The following is a 20,727-nucleotide window of genomic DNA, read 5'->3' as shown; positions in this document are numbered from 1 at the left end:
AGTTTGGACATACATAGATATGCTCAGTTTTTAATTATATAAGAGATGTTGACATTTTATTGTTTTTGTTTATTTTTGAAAGCACATTACTGCATTTTCAAAGTTAGTTTTGGCAACAGGGGAAAAACAAACGAGTTTTTTTTTGATGTGATATATTTATTTAACAAGCTTTTAATTTTAATTCATTTTGAAAGCAGTTAAAGATTTTTTTAATGGAAAAAAATGTATTAGCTGCTTTATTTAAAAGATGCTGCTACTTTATTAGCTTGTTTATTTATTTTTTACTCAACAAATTCTTTAGATGAGCGAGGCATATTTTATTTCAAGCAATCATCTTAAAATATTAAAAAAATATGTTTGAAATAATTAACGAGTTTAGTTGATTTTGAGAATATTGATCAGATACTAGAAAGTCAATATTGGTATACGGGAAAGTAGGCTCATTTAGTTCTAGACAGAACTTTTTGTTATTACCTTCAGAATAAAACTCTTTCCCAAACGTTTTTAGTTTTAATAATATAAAGTTTTGTATTAAATCCATCATACAAAATTTAAGTTTTTAAAAAGCAGAAGGTGACATTGTAAATTCTTCAATAGCATGAGATATTACAATGCCTTGCATTGAAGAAATATTTCTGATTCGCTTGGAGGGAGAAAGAGACTTATTATTAAAGGCATCAAACTTATGTAACCTTACACTTGTAGTTTTGGCAGAAAAAAAGTTGTCAAATTCTTTCCGCCTCCCACCTACCCACCTAAAAATTTCAATGGCGCAGTATGAGCCAAGATGAGGGGGGGGGGGAGCATGGATCCCTCCTGGTGGGCACTTCTGACATTATGATGATATAAATTTTCAAAATTAAGTTAGTGAGTCAATTTCAAAGAAAAAAAAATAAAAAAAAAGCATACAATGAATGGTTAGAATTATATTCGACACTTTTTTGTTGGCGGTTCCAAACCATTATCTTTTCTATCAGAACTGAGACCAGCAGGAGTGTATCCGTATTCCGTAGCATCATTTGATGTATCTCCGCTGCTTAAATTAGTGTAGCTATCTACAGAATCTTCATTTGGAAATGAGTGCTTCTCGTCAGTTTTTTCTTCTTCTGGCTTTGCTGAAACTTCTTCTTTTACGACGTTATCATCTTCTGAAGTTTGAGGAAGGTCTTCAGGCAGAGGTAGATCTGATAAGATAGAGGGTTGCAGTTGCCCAGCAACAAAATGAGCCCACAAAGCAAGTTCAACTTTATGAGGATTCCACTCTTGAGAAGGATCTAAAAACCATAATTAAGGGCATTGCAATATTTTATGCAACAGTAACTTACAATTCATGGCCAGAAATAAAAAACAACGTGCCCATGATAAATTGCAAAAAAAAAGCCTAATTAAAGCTTATGAAAGAAATAAGCATAACATAGTATGACATTTGATGGTAATAAATGAAAAGGGGAAAAAAATGGAAGTCGCTGGACTGGCTGACAGAAACTATGTTTTTACTAAGGATTATTGAATAACATAAGATTATAATGTTGAGGGTATATCGAAACAACAAAAAGAATTAAGTTTCAGTTAATAAAGTTAGCTTTATAAAAAATATTTATTATATGCTATACAATCATGCAACATACCAAAACAAAAAGCAAACAAATATTACAAAATAACAACACATTGATATGAATTACTATAAGTGAATTCAAAAGGATTAAAATAACGTTATTCATATTCAGCTATTTGTATCATAGAAACAATTGGCATATTAAACCAAAATAAGGTTTAAAAATTTGATTCAATGTTTTCTAGACATCTTGGGGGGGGGGGGAAGCATTAATTGTAGTATATGTTTGGTTTTAGAGAATGGTGGGTTATGGTTCATTTGTAAATTAAATTTATCCAAAGAGAATTGCCGTAGTCCATCTGAGTATTCTTCTGCAAAGCTAATATTCAAGTCACCAGTCAAAATTAAAGGAAATTTATATGATTCCCCCTCCCGGCTATGCAGTATTCGAGAAACCGCTTCTCAATTTTCAATAGAACAGCAAGAAACCTGAGGACAAGCCCAAAACCACTTTTCTTCCTGATTCCAAAACAAAACTCATAAAATTCCCTACTATTTATCAATACCTCCCCTTATTGTCTAAAACCACCTTTTTGGGCTAATTAGAAAATTAGTGTCATTTTGAATGAACATGAACATCGTAGAAAAACTGTTCTCTGAACAGTTTCTATGAAGTGCAGATCCAAAAGGTAAGTTTTGGGTCATGACCATTTGCTTAAAACAACTAAAAAGAGCATAAAACTGCATTTTAGATACTTGAATGTTCAGAAATTATTGACGAAGGTTTATTACTTAATCACAAGCTTTTATAAGGTACTTAGTGGTCCCCTCATGGCTTTGCCCATAGTAGAAAATTAAAAGGTCATTTGGATCGCCTGAATATTTACAAATAATGGATGATGAATTTCTTACCAATTTGCTATGTTCATTTGTTCGCCCATGTTAGGGTTCCATGTTATGATAATTTCGTAATTTACGCTTCCACGTTCTGATAATTTGCTTGGTAATATGCTCTTAAAATTAGAATATAAAAAGAACAAAATCAAATTTTCGAAAAATCGCTTTGAGGTGCACACAAACTAATTTTGTACCAAATTTCAGGAAAATCAGTCAAACGGTTTAAGCGCTGTGCGGGTCACAGACATCCAGACAGACACTTTGAGCTTTATTATTAGTAAAGATCATCAAAAATAATTTGAAACATGTATCACAATTTGTTTGAAATAAAGTCTCAAAAATATAACTCATTTCCTCTTAAAAAATTAGTTAAAAAACTAATCTTTCTTAGGAGCCTGAATGTATAATTAATTTTTCCAGCTTCTATATACCCTTCTGATTTTCAAAACATTGCTCTTTTTTTTCATACTTGTCGTTTTTTCAGCTAATTCCCAGATTTTTGCGTCTCAGTATTCAAGAAGGAAAGGAGTGGGGGAGATGTACAAGCATAAATGAAAAAATAATTTCCCCAGCATTGCAAAATACACTGTTTTACTTTAAACTGTTGGCATTGTCCTTTTCATCTTTACTAATAAAAAAGCTGAAAGTCTGGATCTCTGAATGTTACGTGCATAAAGCCTCAACCGTTCGGCTGATTTTCATGAAATTTGGCACAAAATTAGTTTGTAGCATAGAGGTGAACACCTCGACGCGATTTTTTCGAAAATTCGATTTTGTTTTTCTATTCCAATTTTAAGAACATTTTACCGAGCGAATTATCATAATATGGAAGATTAAATTATCATAACATGGACCAGTAAGTTATTATAACGTGGGCTCATAACTTGGGCGGGCAAATTAACATAGCAAATTGGCGAGAAGTTCATCATCCATTAATATACAGGCGAACCAAATGGCCTTTTAATTTTCTACTACGGGCAAAGCCGTGCGGGTACCCTCTAGTTGATAAATAAAGCAATATTTCTTACCATGACTTTTGAGGTAATCAGATTTCTTCTTTAACTCCATAGCATAATTTAAATATTCTGCAACAGTATAATCCATTGTTTCAACACCAGGAGTAGACAGCATGCACTCATCAGCCATAAAAGGAGCTTGCTCTGGAAAGGCAGCAGCTAAAATGGCTAAAGCCCAAATGAATGTGTTAATTGCACATTTTAAAAGCTAACTCACATAAATTTCTCAATTTTTATAACATCTTATTTTTTAACTAAATTCTTGACAGAAGTTTATACAAATAGCTAGCTAAATGGATGATCTTAACCAGTTGATGAGATGCAGGGGTGCACACCAGAGGGGGGGAGGTAATGATACAGACCGCGGAATTGAAATTTTTAGGGGGGGGGTTTGAGAGGTATTTTCTCCTCTTTAGAGAGGCTCTTTTATTGGGGGTGCTCTTCATAATATTTACGGGGTGTGTGTGCCCTTGATTTTATGGGGTTGAGCACCTCTGAGAGATGCAACAGAATATATTTAACTATTAAGTTTTAATGTTAGTTTCCATTCAAGTTTCAGAGTAATTTATCATAATATTTACGTTACAACTACATTAATACATCGAGAAAAATGAAGATTTTTCAAAGCCAGAAGGAGAAACTACAAAGAAGCACTCACACAAGAATTACATTAATAATTTATTATCATATTCATTTTAACATGTAATTTATAGATTACCAAATTAAAAAGAATTTGAAATACAGTGGGTGCTAGTTAATTCAATCAGAGATTAATTGAAATCAACCGTTTTAATGAAATCAAATTGTCAAAAACAGAATAAAATTCAGCTTTATTAAATTAGCCGATTTATTGAATCAGCCACTTTATGGAATCAAAACTGTTTAAAACAAACATGATTCATATAAGCGGCGGCCACTATAGTACTAGCCAAAATATAAAAATTCCCTATGTTATTTATTATGGGATCATAAAATATGATATTCAGGTTATGTATGATGGTGTATAAAATAGAAGTATAACAGATTGAAAAAAAAAAAAAGAAAAAACCACAACATCATTATGTTTTAATGCTTACCAATAGCATAAAATAAATATCATTGATATTGATAGATGCAGCTTAGATTGTATTGCATAAAATATGAATAGATCATTATATTATCCTACATTTATCTTTTGTGTAATAATATTGAAAGTTTTTAATTTAGTAATATTTTAAAATTCAAAATAAATGTTCATCAACCATCAATATTGTTCTCAAAAATGTTTACTTAATTCTATATTGTTATTTAATACTTCACTGTAGACAAAACAAAAAAAAAAAAAAAAAAAAAAAAAAAAAAAAAAAAAAAACACACACAATACAGTTAATATTTTCCAACTAAATAAGAAAATCTTAAAACTAATGCTCTTTTATATGATTAGGAAACATAAGTAAACAATTTTTAAATATACGTGAGAGTGAAAATTTAGAATCAATATTTGAAGAAATTTCATACTCAAAATCATATGCTGCTTCCCCCTCCCCCCGAAAAACACACACAGAACATAAGACAGCAATGGAAAGCAATACAGATGAAAATAATTTCATCTTTTTCTTTGCCTTAAAGATAAATAAACTTTTTTCATAACAGTATAAGAATGCAATAATTATCACTAAAGTTATTTATGCATCTCTCATATCCTTTTTCCCAAGGGTTGCCACCTGAGAACTTACCAGAAGCAGAAGCTGGGCCAACTCCTTTCAAACAAGTAAGCATTGCTACAGCTCCCGACAAATTTGGAAGTCTTTTAAAAGCTTTCTTGCTGTGAGTAAGGACAGCCTTTTCAGTGTTAATGCGAACCAAATCAATTAGATTTGGTCGAAATTTCTCCCTCTGAAAGATATTTATTTAGACATAAATTTTTTAGAAGACATATAAATAAATTTGACAACTTTCAACTATGATGCTCAAAATGATTCATTATTTATTAGTGATTAGAGATGTTGTTGGAAAAGAATATTAGGAGTGAAACACCTTTTTTAGGGTAGATGGATTTTTGTTAGGTCAAAAAAAGTCTTTATATTATATAGCCAGCTTTGATTTTTAAAGCAAACACTTATTTATAGAGAAAAGTATTTTGACACCGATTTTCATTAAATTTGCATATTTTTTTTTACAATAATAGAAGTAATATTACCGGGAAGGCAGGGTTGCCAACCTTGGAGAAACAATTTGAAGAGCATCTGTGGTGATTTTGAGGAGCAATTTTAAATTTTGCGGTATTTTGTATAAAAATTAATAAAAATAACTAAAATCACTTATCTAAAATTATTTTATTGCTTTAACAAATCATTTTAAGCACAAGTATAAAAATAACTATTTTTAAATTAATAAAACAGCTTTAAACACTATTTCAGTCTTTGAGTATAAGCATCTTTAATTTCCCATATTTTACATGTTTGTAATGATAAAATACCAAACTTTAAGCTAGAACACTTTTGCCCGGGAAATGTAGAGCGAAAGAACTTCTTAGCGGAGACGCAGAGTTTCCCCATTTGTTGAGAATAAGTGTAAGATTATGGTTAGGAAAATAAATAAATAAATAAATAAATAATAAAAAAATTGAGAAAATAAAAGGAAAAAGGTTAGATTTTTGTATGAAAAAAAAAAAGAAAATCCTTGGTACGTCCCTCTGTCTTTTACAGATGAAAATTTAAAATTTATTATTTTCAAAGAGATTATTGTACTTTAACCAGAACAGTATAAGAATAAAATAGTCTCTTCATCCATAAATTCATTTCTTTGCATTGAAAAAAGGATTTCTTGTAACTCCAAAACATGTGTCTGCAGTTTTTTTCAAATTTAATGCATTCTTGATTCTGCTATTTGTATTTTTGCTCTGCAGCATCAAGGTACTTATTTATTTTCTGTTTTATTAAAGTCTGAAAATTTATCAATTTATACCTAATTATAATTTGCACCTAGAATTCATACCATAATATATTCAATTCAAATTTATCATAAAATTAATAATCAATTTTTAATAAAAACTCTCATTAAAAAACAATAAAATTTCATCTTCTTGAAAGTTATATTATAGTTAAATACAAAGATGACCACACATATATGTATTAAAAGCAGAGGCGTGCGCATGGGGGTCACCAGGGATACTGCGGTACCCCCATTAGCTCAAAAAAAAAAAAAAAAAGACGTGATTATAAGTCCAGGGTTCCATAATGGTTAACTGCAATGTGCAGGTCGCAGAAATGAAAATGAAGTGTCTCTTCACTTTTAACACCAGAGTCCCCCGTATCTACCACTATTTGTGGCTTAACCAGCTAGATGGGAACCTGAAGACAGCTCTGATTTTTTGAACCAGACCAGAAACCGAGCAATCCCTGGTCCAGAACTCCCAGAGGTATGTAACGTCCCCCCAGTCACCATTAATGGAAGACGGTGGAACTTCTTCCAGTGAGGATCGAATTCGGCACCCTCCGGGCACAAGTCAAATGCCTTACCGATCAGGCCACCATGGCTGAATGAGGTGGTTATGGCTGACAGGAAAAGCAGCTTCTACAAACCAGCTTCAGCTTCCACATCACACACTCAGCTCTCATCATTTCTTCTTTTTGTATACGCATCATTTATGTTATGACTAAAAAAAAGAAATGTTTTCATAAAACGGTGCTGCACGGCTATGTTTCACAAAATCAATTCTAGTTCTTTTGAATGGGAAATCTTTTTGACACCCTACAAATTGACTTTTTACACGTTTTTCATAACATTTTAACACAAAGTAAAAATATCAAGGAATATTATGCTTTTTATCAGACCCTCCCCCAGGATTGGGCGGGAGGACGCCGCGCCCAACTTGCCCTTTGATTCTTAGAACGCGCCCAACTTGCCGTTTTATCGGTAAAACGGCGCAATTGCCTTTTTGTTCATGAATTGGCATCCTTTGGATTTAAGATTTTTATTAGAAAAAGGAAGGAGCCAGTGTCCCTTTCCATTGTTTTCCTACAATGACTTTCTTCTAAGTGAAAATAGCGACATCCGCCCCTCCCCCTCTCCTCCCAACTAGGATTGCCATTGAGCTGATTATCAGAAAAGCATGCCTTCCATTATCAGTTACCACAAGGGATAAAAAGTGGCCTACTGGGCATTGTAGAGACTTAACAATATTCTTCCAAGGACCTTTCACTTTTGGGAACACTACTGATAAGCCACTGCTGAATTCCCAGAATCATTTCCTTGCTCCTTGCCACAGGCTTTGCATCACCTTTTATTTAATAATGGAGGGCTGTAGCGAAGAATACAGGCTGTCATCCTTCCTCCTTATCGCTTCATGACAAGGGAAGTGTTTCTTTGTCCAATTGACATGTACCTGTATGTTAAGAAAATTCTACTTCTCTTCCAGCCAGATAAACGTTAAGTTAGCCCTGCATTTTATAATCTTTCAATCAAATTCATATTTTTAATCGCGCTTTTCCATTTTGAATTAGAATTAAGTAGGTGCAGTGGAGTGCCACAAATCCACCGACCTAAAATCCGCGCCATTTTTTTCCGTTTTTTTTTCCTGCGCTGCGAATTTAATCTTTTTTAAAATTTTATTTCAGTCTAAAATAATCAAAATCACGATTATTTGCTGAAACAGCTGCTTTAGTGGATAATATGTTCTGTTTTATTATTATGCATTATACGCACGCCGATAATTTTTGGGTCCGAAAAATACGTTTGTATTTTTGCTCAGTTTTCTTCATATTGTGTACTACTCAAAAAATAATAAGAAACATCGAAAACTGAAAGCAGATGCTAAAAGATTGCTGCAGATTAACGGCAAAACGCTAATATTTCGCGTGACACGTGGCATCAAAGAAACACAAAAATACAAAGAATTCAGCATGTAAAAGTCGAACGTGGATGATTTTGGACTTTTCAAATGAAAACAAATGACTTTCAGCTATTGAAAATAAATACTAAGTGCTTTCAAACTGGTGCTGTTTATTGGTTTTTAATTCCTTATGGTGGTGGTTACTCCAAGAGCAATTATTACTTTTGGATTTAAAAGTCTTTTAAGTTACAGCTAGTAACAGCTGAAAGAATTAGTTTTCTGCCTCTCCCCCCCCCTTTTTATAGTTAATTCTTTTTTTTTTTTTTTTTTCAATTTAGAAACCAAAACCAGAAATTATATTTAAAAAAAAAAGCAGAATGTCGAAATTTTCAGATCATAATAATTTGTTTTACTTGTGTATCTGCTTACAAAACATTATTTAGCCACAAGCAGAAACTTATACTTTATATATTCATTGTTTAGATATTGGTAAATCAGTTGTTTTACTTAAACAAGCACTTCTTGCTTAAAGAAATTCTTACCAAATGTTTGTGACATCTCAAAGTACTTTGTGGTAACTAATGTAAGTCTAATTCATGTTAAAGTGTGTCGTTGGGGAAAGTTATTATGTACATAATTCATCAAAATCTTAAGAGAAACCTGAGTCAATCTGTTAAATTTGAATCAATTACCACTCACATGTTCTCAAAAACAGCCTTAGCAAAATTTTGTACTGTTTTCTCTCTTTTTTTCTTTCTCTTTTTTTAGCAGATGCTAAAAATCTTATGGCTTTTAGTTGCTTTCTTTTTTTAACCTCCCCCCCCTTCCTCAATTTTTAGTCCCAATCGCCTTCTTTGAAAATGATTATAAACTATTCAAATGTCCTAGGAAGTAATTCCTTAATGTTTCGAAGTTTTTATTGTTGCGACAGTAAGACATTTGAACCCAGGAATAACAGTAATATCTAGACTATATCCACTGATGCTTTGAAGCTATAATTAATATGCCTTTTAGTTTCGAAAAAGTGCCCTTATCTCAAAAAAGTGCCTTTTTTTGAAAAACAGCACCCTGCCCTTTTTTAATCCTGGGGGAAGCTCTGCTTTTTATGAAAGTAAAAATAAAGCTGCTCGTGTGAAAACTTAAGGTACTCAGTGGCGTCCTATGGCATCTATGGAATCTATAGCGTCCCCGGTGAATTCTAAGGATGGCGCCCTCCCCGCATTCTGTTTCATGAAATTCATTAATGAAAATAACATGTAGCAATTTATTATGAAACATTCATAAGTAAAATATTCATATAGAAGTAGTTGGATCAGGAGAGTTCTTTTAGAAAAATCTCCAAATTGTAGTTGTAAAAACAGTTTTAGACAATGTTTGATAATGTAGGTCTTTGGGAATGAGAGGTTCGGGTCCCCTCTCCTGGCAAATTTTGCAATTGAATTTCTAAAAACGCTGTTGTAGATTATCTTCGACTATTTTAGAGAGAGGAGACTAAGGGGAGTCCGCCTCCAATAATTTCTGACATTATAGTTCAAAAAATGCACTTTTAAACAATTTCAGGTGATGCTTAAAGGGAGAAGAGAGTCAAGGTCCTCTCTGGAAACTTTTCAAAATTGAAACGCCGAAAATGTTTTTTTTATCCTCAAGTGTATCTTTTTTAATGTTGGAGGAAGAGTTTTTGAGGACTCTCACTCGGCACATTTATGAATATGAAGCCAAAATTTAATATTATCTTGAATGTTTTTGACGAGAGAAGGGGAGACAATCTAGTAGAGTATTAAAAAAAACCCAGAAAATGTAACATACACGCATTTTTTTTTTTTTTTTTGAGGGGAGGAAGCATTAGGGATTGCCTCTTGTGAACCAAACCAACCAACCAACCAACCAACCAACCGTTACAACCAACCTTTGAATACCAAAAATATTTTCAAAAAGTGTTTGGTGCTGAAAAATTGGGAATATTGCAACGATTCTGAATACAATTTTAGTTTCTGTTCCCAGAAGTAGAAAAAACGTAAAAAATATCAAAAATGAATATTTCCCGTTAACTTAAGATTGATATATTTTAGAGATTGATTTAATCAAAATGAAACGAATTTAAAGCGCAAAATTGATTTTGCATTTCTAGCTCTATTGTAACGAATTTTCTTTGAAAAAATAATTAAAGTAATTAACTTTAAACTCATGATATTGTTTTGAAATAATCTTGACAAGTTACGGATCCTCTACTTTTTGCACCCTTGGCGAGTCACCTCCTGTACTAAAAGGTACCACATCTGTCAAAAATGAAAAAGTATTTTTACTGAGACCACAAACGCTCGTTAGGCTGGAAATAGAAAATTTCATAATTTAAAACGAAAGCACTCAAATGGTTTTGGATAAGAAAACCCCGGGAATGGTTTCCACAATATTGAAATCAATAATTGACACAAAAAAGAAGATAGGGACAAGGCAAAGAAAGGAAAGGGAGGGAAGTCCTCAAAATTTATCCTATCATTTTACATTACCAAAGGTAGTACAGAAGAGGGTTTTTGAGAGTTCCCAAGTCACATCCTTTCCCTTATCGTAATCAGAGATGGCCTACAATTACACATTTAGCACGTCAATTCAAAGAGAGCTCTATCGCTTAAATCGCTGAGAAATGCCCAACCAAAATCCCTCGAGAAATACAAACTATCCATCATTATTGATTGTCTACGTTTAAATTTGTAAAAATTTTCTGGGATCCCCCCCCCCCCCCCCCCGAAGAACCACCTTCAACTTAATATCATCAAAGATCGTCTAAAGTTTTGTTTTTAGCTCTTCAACATTGAAAAAATTTCCGGGGGAGAGCATGTGAACTCCTTGATAACATCAATGCAGATCATCTACAATTGCATTTCTGGAATTTCAATTTCAGAAAATACCGAGGGAGGGTACGCTAACTTTCCTAACCCGAACATCACCAATGTTGTTCTAAAAGCTTTGTTTTAGTAGCTAATTTTAATCGCATTTTAATAGGTATAAATTTAGAAAACTTTCCGAGGGAGAGCCCCTGAATCTCTCTTCTGAACATCATCAAACATCGTCTAAAATTGCATAGTAAGGACTACAATTTCAAGCAATTTCTGGAATAGAGCTTCCCAACATAATCTGAGATAATAATTGCATTTTTAAAAGTTTCAATTCTGAAAAATGGATGGAGGACGCGTCCCTGAACCTTTCCCCCCTAAAATAACCAAAGATAGCCTAAAATGCATTTTTAAGACTACAATTTCTGAAACTTCTCGGACCCTCTCATTTCTGAGTGAATATTATGCTTACGATTAACCCATTAAGCGCCGCTATATGAACCACATTGAAAATACTTAAGTTTTCTTGTGTTTTGATATTCAATACACATCTCTAATCATATGTAGCTGAAATTTCACAAAAATATTTATTAGGTTAGGAGATATGGTATGGTCCCAAAATGGGAGACTTGGCGTTTAATGGGGACAACATACATATCCCAGCCACTATGTGGATACTTGAATAATTTCTGGCTAAATCCAATTAGAAAGCCCTAAAATCGTTTTTATGTAATTAATATGGCTAGGTATTGGTACTTTATGTACATATTTAACATATTCAAGCTTTAAAATGTAGAACTTTTAAGTTTTCATGACATCCAAGGCTATACATTTTGGGCCCCCTTGCAACTAAAGCTGTGGAGGCCAGCCCCAGAGGCTAACAGTGTATATTTGCAACATTAATAAGTATTAGTATGCTAGTTATTTTCAATTTCTTGAGCCGTTAGGGCCCTTAAGAACGTCTCCCCCCCTCCCTCTGCCTGTACATCACTCCGTGTTTGGTTTTCATTCTTGTTGCATTCCTTCTTCTTATACATTTTTGTACAAAACGGAACTTTTCCCCACACATTTTACTACCTTTTAGCAAAAAGCCTTAGGATTTTCATACACAAAAAGAGAAGAGGTAGCTTTTTTCTATTAACCATGTAGGGGGATCGAGCAATGGTAAATGGCAATGACATGAAGCACTATATAAAATGTATCTTATAAAATGGAACTAAGATATTTTTGGGCTCCCTGATGGTGTAATTGTGTTATTATAGGCAAGGGTTTTTTTTGCAAGTCAACATTTCGGTTGCTTCACAACATGTTTGATGACATGATTTATTTATCATCATAATGTTTTTAGAGATAAATTTCTAGCATGCATCACATTGAGGAATTATCAACAGTCATAGTTTCTCCGATTTCATCCAACAAATTACGATAAATGGTAAAAATATAAAGTGAGACAGTTATCGCATTATCTGTGAGCTAAACGATTTCGATTAAATTTTTTTTCCCTCAACTATCTGAAAAGAATTTGGCGATTCACAAACAAGTGATACTGCACTCATCTTCTTGTTCTAAGCTAAAATATATTATTTTAATAGTGTTTGAAGCTCGTAGCAAAGTCAAAAATTCTTACTACATTTTTGATTTCAAAAAAAAAAAGGTGAAGAAATTTCTTTATTGAAATTCAACCTCCCTAATTGAAGGGAGAGCGCCCTCAAGGGGGAGGGGAGCATGGAGCTGACTGAGCTACAAAATATTTTTATGGAGGGGGGAGGAATAGTTTTTAAGGGAATTTGAAGTCCTTTTACGGAAATCTCTTTCGTGAACTGTAGAAATTCAGAGAGATGTGTCATTCTCCTTAGGGAGGACTGGCACCCCTGTTTTTTCAGAACTTTCTTCTAAACGAATGGAATGTTACTTGTTTTGATAAAAGCACCTGCTCTTGACCTTGAACAACAAAAGAGTTTACTATGAGAAACTACAAAGGGGGCTGTGGCTTCAACAGGAGAAAAGGGGAGAGTTCATTCATACAAAATGGGTGAGACGATTTCTACTGGACATGACTTGCTCTGCTAATCAGAACACGCCAAGTCTCCCATTTTGGGACTTCTGTAAATAAAGTCCTCTAAAACTACTTTAAATTATTTTTCTTGGCCCCTGTTTGTTGTGATTTGAAAAAAGGTCTATTGAGCTTCATATTCCATGTTCCTAATTTCCTGCATTTGCATTTATTATTTTTAGGGAATTTTTTTCCCTTGTAATGCAAAAACAAGAAATTTTCGCAAAATTTAAAAGTTTTTCAAAAAAGAATTTACTTTCCAAACCTTTTTGAAAAAATTACCAGTAAAGTTTGGTTCTCTATCATTCAATTTTATAAAATTCTAAATGATATCTTAATTACTTGATGAAGAAAAAAATCTTAATTGAAGGTTCCCGAAATGGGAGACTTGGCGCTTAATGGGTTAAGTTTATATTCATAATACTCAGATTTATTTTGACTTCCTAACTCTATTTTAAATCAGAAACTAAATTCTTTCTATATTTAAGATGCTTTAAAAAAAATCAGATACCACTAATTTCATACACCTCATCTAAGTTTTTGACCTTTCAGCGTCCCTGCGTCCTCTTCCGGTCGTTATCTAAATGACCAAGTTTACTGGTACCCTCATTACTGAAGCTCTGCGCACGCCTCTGATTTAAAGTGTACAACAGAAAGAAAAAGAATACCATGAGCTTCCATTTCGTAAGTTGCACAAGTTCTTCATGGGTTATGAAAAGTTCTTTCCTTGAATGTATCACCTTTGGAAACTGTTCTTGGTACCTTATTGTAAAACAGAAAAAAATATTACAGCAATAGTTTAGTAAATCATAAATTCATTAATTAAGACAGGCTTGGTATAAAAACCGTTTTTGGGGGGGGGAGGGGGGGGAAGGTGGACTTTTTTTGGTTTAAACCAGGTTTTTTTGGTTTAAACTGGGTTTATTTGGTTTTTATTACTTTTTGTAAGGAAAACAATTTTATTTTAGGAAAATCATGAAGATTCTATGAATTAATTGTCTAAGAACATTTAACATTCATATTTGTACCTTCTTTCTTTATCATTAACTAAATAATGAAGAGTAAAATCTTGTAATTTCATTTCCTCATACTTAGAGAGTTCTACACAGGAGAATATTGTTTGAAAATCTTTAACTCTTATAAAAAATACAATACGTAAATGGGTCCTGGTATCAATAATCAAAGAAATAACTTACTGTGATAATTCAGACATTATTAATTACAAACAACCAAGAATAATTTCTTGCAAATTTATTTCCTCATAATCATAGCTATCTACTATTAATAAAAAAATAAAAGTAAAAATAAAATCACGCATTCTTAAACATGGAAAGTATTTTGCAGTAATGATGATTTATACTTACTGATTCAGAAGTCTGATATATATACTATACAACTTTAAAAATCAAAATATCAACAAATATTTTGTTTACAGATTTAAATAAAAGTTACAAATCATGTAATTTACTTACCTAATGTATCAGTGACAACAATTATAGAAACAGGACAAGTAGGTTTTAAGAAAATCATTATGTTTTCTATTGTAGACATTATTTCTCCTAGTTTAATGCATTTAGGAATATAATTTTTTTTATCAAAGAAAAAAAAATCATTTTAATTAAAAGCCCCAGAAAAAACTTTGAAAATACTCTAACATATTTTAATAATGAAGACTGTCAAAAAATTATTGTTTATTGATTATTCCACCATTATACATGAGACTTCTTTTATTACATTGGGATCAAAAATTTTCTTTGAAAGGTGAAAATTTGGTATCAATTATTTTTATATAAGAGCACAGAGTTACATGGCTGCTTTCTGTTTTAATAATTTTATACATTTTCTTTTCTAGCTCTGACTGCATCGCCTATCGGGGATGCAAAAAGTGTGCAGATATAAGTGCAATTTTATACCTACTCTAAGTGTTCTTGGACTTCTTTAGTTATTTTTTTTCTCTAGTCATTTAAATAATCTAGTGTTAAGATATAATTACACTATTCATTGCTTCAATGGTACATATAATATCTCAATAAATCTTAAGTAATCAAACAAGTTAGGTAGTATATGAAGTTTTGGCTGAAATATGCTTTTTGGACTATTTTGAAATGCAAAAGATTGATAATTACAAAATTATAAAAGAGCTGCTTGGTTTTTTTTCCATGTAATTTTAGAAAAACTAAGTTGGTCTGCCTTGTATATTTATGTACATAATAAGAAAGCTGTATAGATTTAAAAAAAGAAAAAATGAATAAATAAAACTATTATTTATGGAAAAAATTAATTAACCAATTTTTAAAAAAATACTCAGTTCTAAATATGGAAACTGGCAAGTTAAATATTACATTTACAAGTTCCTTCAATTCAAATGTACTTTAATTAAACAATGAAAAAAAAGGGTGAAGGTACAACTGAGTGTGCTCTCCACTCTCTCTCAGTGGCAATCATTCAGGAGCGGCCATTTAAAATTTTTTTAAAAACTTTCTTTGGATGTTTGTCCCAATAATCACCCAGGTACGGCTCCAGGGGTGGGCGACCTTAGGCGGCTGCCTATGGCAGCAGATTTTAGGGGCGACAAATTTCGAAGTTGAACAATTTTTTTAGAAAAAGTATGACTATCTGTTTCAGCTCTGCAAGATTCACAGCTTCAATGCTAAAATAATAATAATAATAATCTAGAGTGTGTACCAGTTCTTGGATATGCAAAACATAGTTCGGAATTTAACTTGAACTTCAATTTAATTTTAGAGGTGGTAAGTTGAGTGATTTAAAAATCTTTTGAAAATATTAATATCTGAACTACATAAAAGTGAGAACTTTTCAACGTTTAGGTTCCAGTTCACATAAAATTTTCAGCATTAGACGAAATCTCTAAAGACCCACTATTAAAGCTTAAAAATTTATCTTTAACAGGGTGGGCTGCGAAGATCAGACTGACTACCCAAAAATTAGTTTAAGCTCATTTAAGTTTTTTCAGTAAGTTACCGTTGTTGTAACCATACTGTCTAGTTGAACCGAACCATTACTTTGGTCACTCGTTTGGTCAGTGCTAATTCTACATTAGTAACCAGTTTGTTTGGCACTCTTGATTTCCTTAAGAGGTTTTCCACTCCCAGTTCGGTTACTTCCTATGCCGGGCTGATGAGTGTTAATAAGCACGAAACTGCAGTCCTCGGCTGGAATGACTGAGCTGGCGGTGTATTTCATGTATTTCATTTAAGTTGTTCCCTTGAACCCCCCCCCCCCCTTAAGTTGTAATCTTTGGTAAAAGGCAAAAGATTAGCATGAGGTTTGAAGGGAAACCAGAGCATAGACTGACTACCACTGAACCACTGAACAATAAAAATATTAAAAATTAAAAACTAATGTAATAAGAAAAATAAAACATTAAGATTGATATTTAAATCATAATAATGAGCCAGATTTAATAATTATATTAAGAGATAAATAAATTGAATAAATATTATCCTACCAGGAGAATAAAGCTACATTTTCACTTCTTAAATTAGGGCTACTTTTCAACCCCCTCCCCCTTTTTTAAATTCTGGAAATCACTATGTAAATAATTTTTTTAAGCAATTTAGTGTTGAAAGAGTTAAAGTTGTATGAACTAAATTTACTGTCTAAAAAGAAAAAGAAATCTGACTAAAGGATCCTTTATAAAAAATATGCAGAACAAGATGCTAATTTTTGCAAGTATTGCTTTTATCATATTATCCAAAACGAATAAGGGGAGTTGGGGCACGTTGGTCCGCTTTTTTACTTATCATTTTTTATCTCATCAAAAAATTTTATGATCAGTTCAATTTTCTACACTAAGTTTCACTAAACACTTCTCAACCCCACAGACTTTTTTGGAAGTATTATATTGAACTTATAAACTTTTCTTATATGAATTTTTTAACGGAACCTCGTAAAGTGGACCAACGTGCCCCATGGGTGGGGCTTGTTGGACCACATAACTCAAACAACATTTGTTATATAATTTTAGTGACAAATACTATTAAACTATGTACAGGGCTAAATTTAGCTCCATACCGTCCCTAGGCAGATTTGAAATCCGCCTCCTCTCCCCTAAAAGAAGCAAAAACTGAAAAATACGCAAAAAAGTGTTCCCAAAATAAACTGTCAAGCTTATGAATAAATGATGACGTTTCACATTCAGTGGAATTATAGCGATATCCCAAAAAATTGCTTATTCCGCAAATTTTGCTGACAATTCGGAAAAATTGGAGGTAATATTGCAACATATTCTTTTCTTTAAAAAATTTTTTTTTAATGATACCTAACATTCCTTCAAATTAGATGTTACGTATTCATATCATTAGATGTTGCATATTTGACTGATGTTTAAAAAAATTATTTGATGCCTTTCTAAGTTTTGAAAATTACTTCAAAAATAGCTTTCTTACTCAATAACTGTTTTAGATTTTGAATTTGACTGATGAGGTTTTGACTAATGTTAAAAAAAATATTGTTTGATGCATTCTTGCTTGTATGATATGCGTGCAAGCTCCTGATTTATCATTCGGTAAAATTAGAATCTCCCCCTCCTCCTCCAAATATTTTAGTTTGATGCGCCTCTGTTAATATTTAATTTTATACATCGATCATGGCTCAAGTACTGTTCTTCGGCAGGTTATCAAGCGATTTACATTCGGCCAATTAAAATAATTTTGACAATTTGTGTATTTATTTACAATTAATAAATTAATAGAGCATGGTTATTATTTTTTCATGGCCCCACAGTTTCATAAAATATGTTCTCTTTCATTCTTTGAAGTTTTAAGACATTTCCTTATAGTGGCAACGCAGATGAATTTCTGAAAAATGATATAGACTTGAATTAGACCTGTGAGGGAAAATATAATGATAGAAAATGGGGAGATAAAGAGTAACCAAGATTTGTCTCTAATGTTAAGCATGTTAGTATGTTTCATATAAGACAGAATCTTTATTTTCAGAAAAAGATAACTTCTTTGTTGTTTCATTATTTGTTATTGTTTGCTCAAAAAGACGTTTTGGTTTTAGAAAAGAAAATGGATTACATTCCGGATTAATTCTATTACTTTTTTTTCTCAAAAGTTACGTATTAGTGCTCTTTTGATCAAAACTGTGTTTTGAAATTGAAACTGTAGCTTAGTTATTTAATATCTATATAGCTTACTTTTTATCAGTTGTCATCTTTATTTATGACAGCAACTTTATCCTGTTTTTTTTTCATCTGCAAATCAATGATTTGAACAATTTCTTCTGTTATTACATTCACTCACTTGTGTTCTTACCACTTCTCACTGTTCAATGGTATCTCATTAGTAAATTGCATTTGGATTACATTGCAAGGAGTCCAACATTTCCACTTTTGAAAACTATCTATTTGAAAAAATTTATCGAGTTAAAAAATATTTTGAAGACTCTTTTTTGATTTTTGGTTTTTAACTTAGCATGTTTCCTTTATTTAAAATCATTCGGTCTTTTTTGCTTATCACTTATTTACACTTCCCTCTGAGACTTAATATTACCTCTATAAATTTTTAAATATTATTAATGTGAAAAAGAAAATAAATGTCAATCACTCAAGAAACCAGTACTGAATAAACTTTAGTATAGCATCAAAAATCTTAGCCAAACTCCAATCTTGTTGCGACTTCTGGATAAACGCAACGACACTTTCTGAATTCGACACCCGCTTTTCGTCTTCACTTACTATTTTAGGCTGATCAACTACCATGATTCAAAAACATTGAATTTTCTTAAGATGTGTGAAAGTAATCATTATTAAATTATAAGAAGAAATTGTCTCTATAAAGAATGAAAGAATGCTAATATTTTCCTTTCAAGAAAAAAAATTTCATTAAAAAAAAATGAGTGGTTTAAGCAAAATTTGCCTCCCCTGAAAATTTTGCCGCTCTAGACAGCTATCTAATCTGCCTATTGGGAAATTGTGTATGTGTGTGAGCCCCGACTATGTAACTAACTACCTTATTCTCTGTTGTGTGTAGAGTGAAAAATATTAAGTATAAAGATCAATATAACATATTAAATGTATTTTTTGATATATTGATTTATGATACATGTTATATTGATTTAAAGATCAATATAACATATTAAATTGATTTTTTGATAAATCATCTTTATTTAAAAACAGCAATAAGCATTCACCATTAGTACACAATTATTTTTTAAAAATCGAAAGAAAAATCATAGAATATTGTTATAATTATTGAGATTTAAGAGCAAAAAAAAGTTTTTAAATTATGTGGGGTAGGTTGGTTGGGTCCAACGTGCCCCATAAAGAGTGCACCAACCTACCCCACCTTCTTGGTCTGAAAAAGTGATGTCATAATTTTTTTCTTTTTACCAAAAAAGGAAAAAATTGCCAATTATATTGAACAAAAGGAATTTACTTCAAGAAAGGAGTTCAATTTTTCCCCTGCAATCTTGATGAAAACCATTAAAAAAATAGATTTACTCAGGACTACTGGAATAACACTTTCTGGAATAATATTTGTTCAATGTAACTGTACCAAGTGATTTCACGATATTATTTCTAGGACCCTAGGTGCTATTTGTTGGTCATAAAATAAAGTAAAAGTAAGAATAGTATTAAAATAATTGAGACCGGTCCAATATGCCCCACAGTCAAACGTACCTCACCTTCCTCTACACTGGAGATCATTTTCCACAAAAAAAATTCTTTTTGCATTTCACATTTATGAGTTTTAATCTCGATTATTAAATCTTTAAAGCAAATAATGGAGACCCATAACAGAATAAAATTTGCATCAAAATTTAAATATGATCAATGCTTAACGAGATCCAAAATAGCAAAATACATAAATATCAATTTACCAAGCATCCATTCGCATTAATTCATCAGGACCTCCTTTTTTCGTACGCCGCGCTGCTTTAGCTTTTAAGACTTCTTTATACTTAGAAAATATATACGACCACTGAGCCGGGGATGCTTTTGAAAAGAACTCTAAAGTAGTATCATTAATTGCAGCCATATCACTCGATCAAAATAAAAAGCCGACGTATACTTTATCCCAATTCCATCAGATTAGCAGCCAGAAATCGATTCAGAAACTGAACGACTCAAAATAAGAAAGAGTGAAAGTATCTGAAGCGATGCTAAAAATCATCGGTCACAAATTTAGCACAGCCAATGCCCATATTATGTGAAAGAGGCAAAAGACATTGTCCTAAAATTTTAAGTTGATCTAGTATTTAATTTCAAAAAACTTAGTCACTTTTTGATAACGAAAAAGAAAGAAATTCTTTCTGCAGTAATTTATTCCAAAATAAATGTGAAAACTACTCCTGAAAGGTGGTAACCGTAACTGAATTTAATTTTGAGTTTGTTTTGATCGTAAAAAAATTAAGAATTATTTTGGTAACTTTTAAATTATTATACTTCTAAATAATTCAATAAACTAAACTGCCGTATTCTGATGCATTTTTTTTTGGAATATTTGTTTTGATGCTTAAATATAGTTTATTCTTCTTGCATTCTATAATATACAGTTTTTCATGTTTGTCAACATTTCTTTCTCATATTATCT

At 31.9% G+C, this 20,727-nt stretch overlaps 1 protein-coding gene across 1 annotated transcript; it reads right to left on the bottom strand.

Moving 5' to 3' along the window:
- Positions 1–924: 924 nt before the first annotated feature.
- Positions 925–20,172, bottom strand: LOC129226716 (uncharacterized). The gene is made up of 5 exons (XM_054861344.1): positions 20,015–20,172; positions 13,834–13,927; positions 5,184–5,343; positions 3,481–3,636; positions 925–1,274 (listed from the first exon to the last, which is right to left on the bottom strand). Exons 1-5 carry the CDS (start codon positions 20,170–20,172, stop codon positions 925–927), a joined length of 918 nt encoding a protein of 305 aa, XP_054717319.1.
- Between the last annotated feature and the right edge of the window lie 555 nt (positions 20,173–20,727).

The sequence above is a fragment of the Uloborus diversus genome, chromosome 7 (genome assembly GCF_026930045.1).
Source record: "Uloborus diversus isolate 005 chromosome 7, Udiv.v.3.1, whole genome shotgun sequence".
Taxonomy (NCBI): Eukaryota; Metazoa; Arthropoda; class Arachnida; order Araneae; family Uloboridae; genus Uloborus; species Uloborus diversus.
The sequence above is the reverse complement of the archived record's forward strand: the minus strand, read 5'-3'. Positions and strand labels throughout refer to the sequence as shown.

Bases quoted from the DNA above. Each gene is read 5' to 3' on its own strand.
- LOC129226716 (XM_054861344.1), bottom strand. From the start codon at position 20,172: ATGGCTGCAATTAATGATACTACTTTAGAGTTCTTTTCAAAAGCATCC. The intron at 5,344-13,833 runs GTATTCTTTTTC...AATATCTTTCAG, and splicing joins TTACGAAATGGAAGCTCATG to AGGGAGAAATTTCGACCAAA. The intron at 3,637-5,183 runs GTAAGTTCTCAG...TTTGGGCTTTAG, and splicing joins TGGCCCAGCTTCTGCTTCTG to CCATTTTAGCTGCTGCCTTT.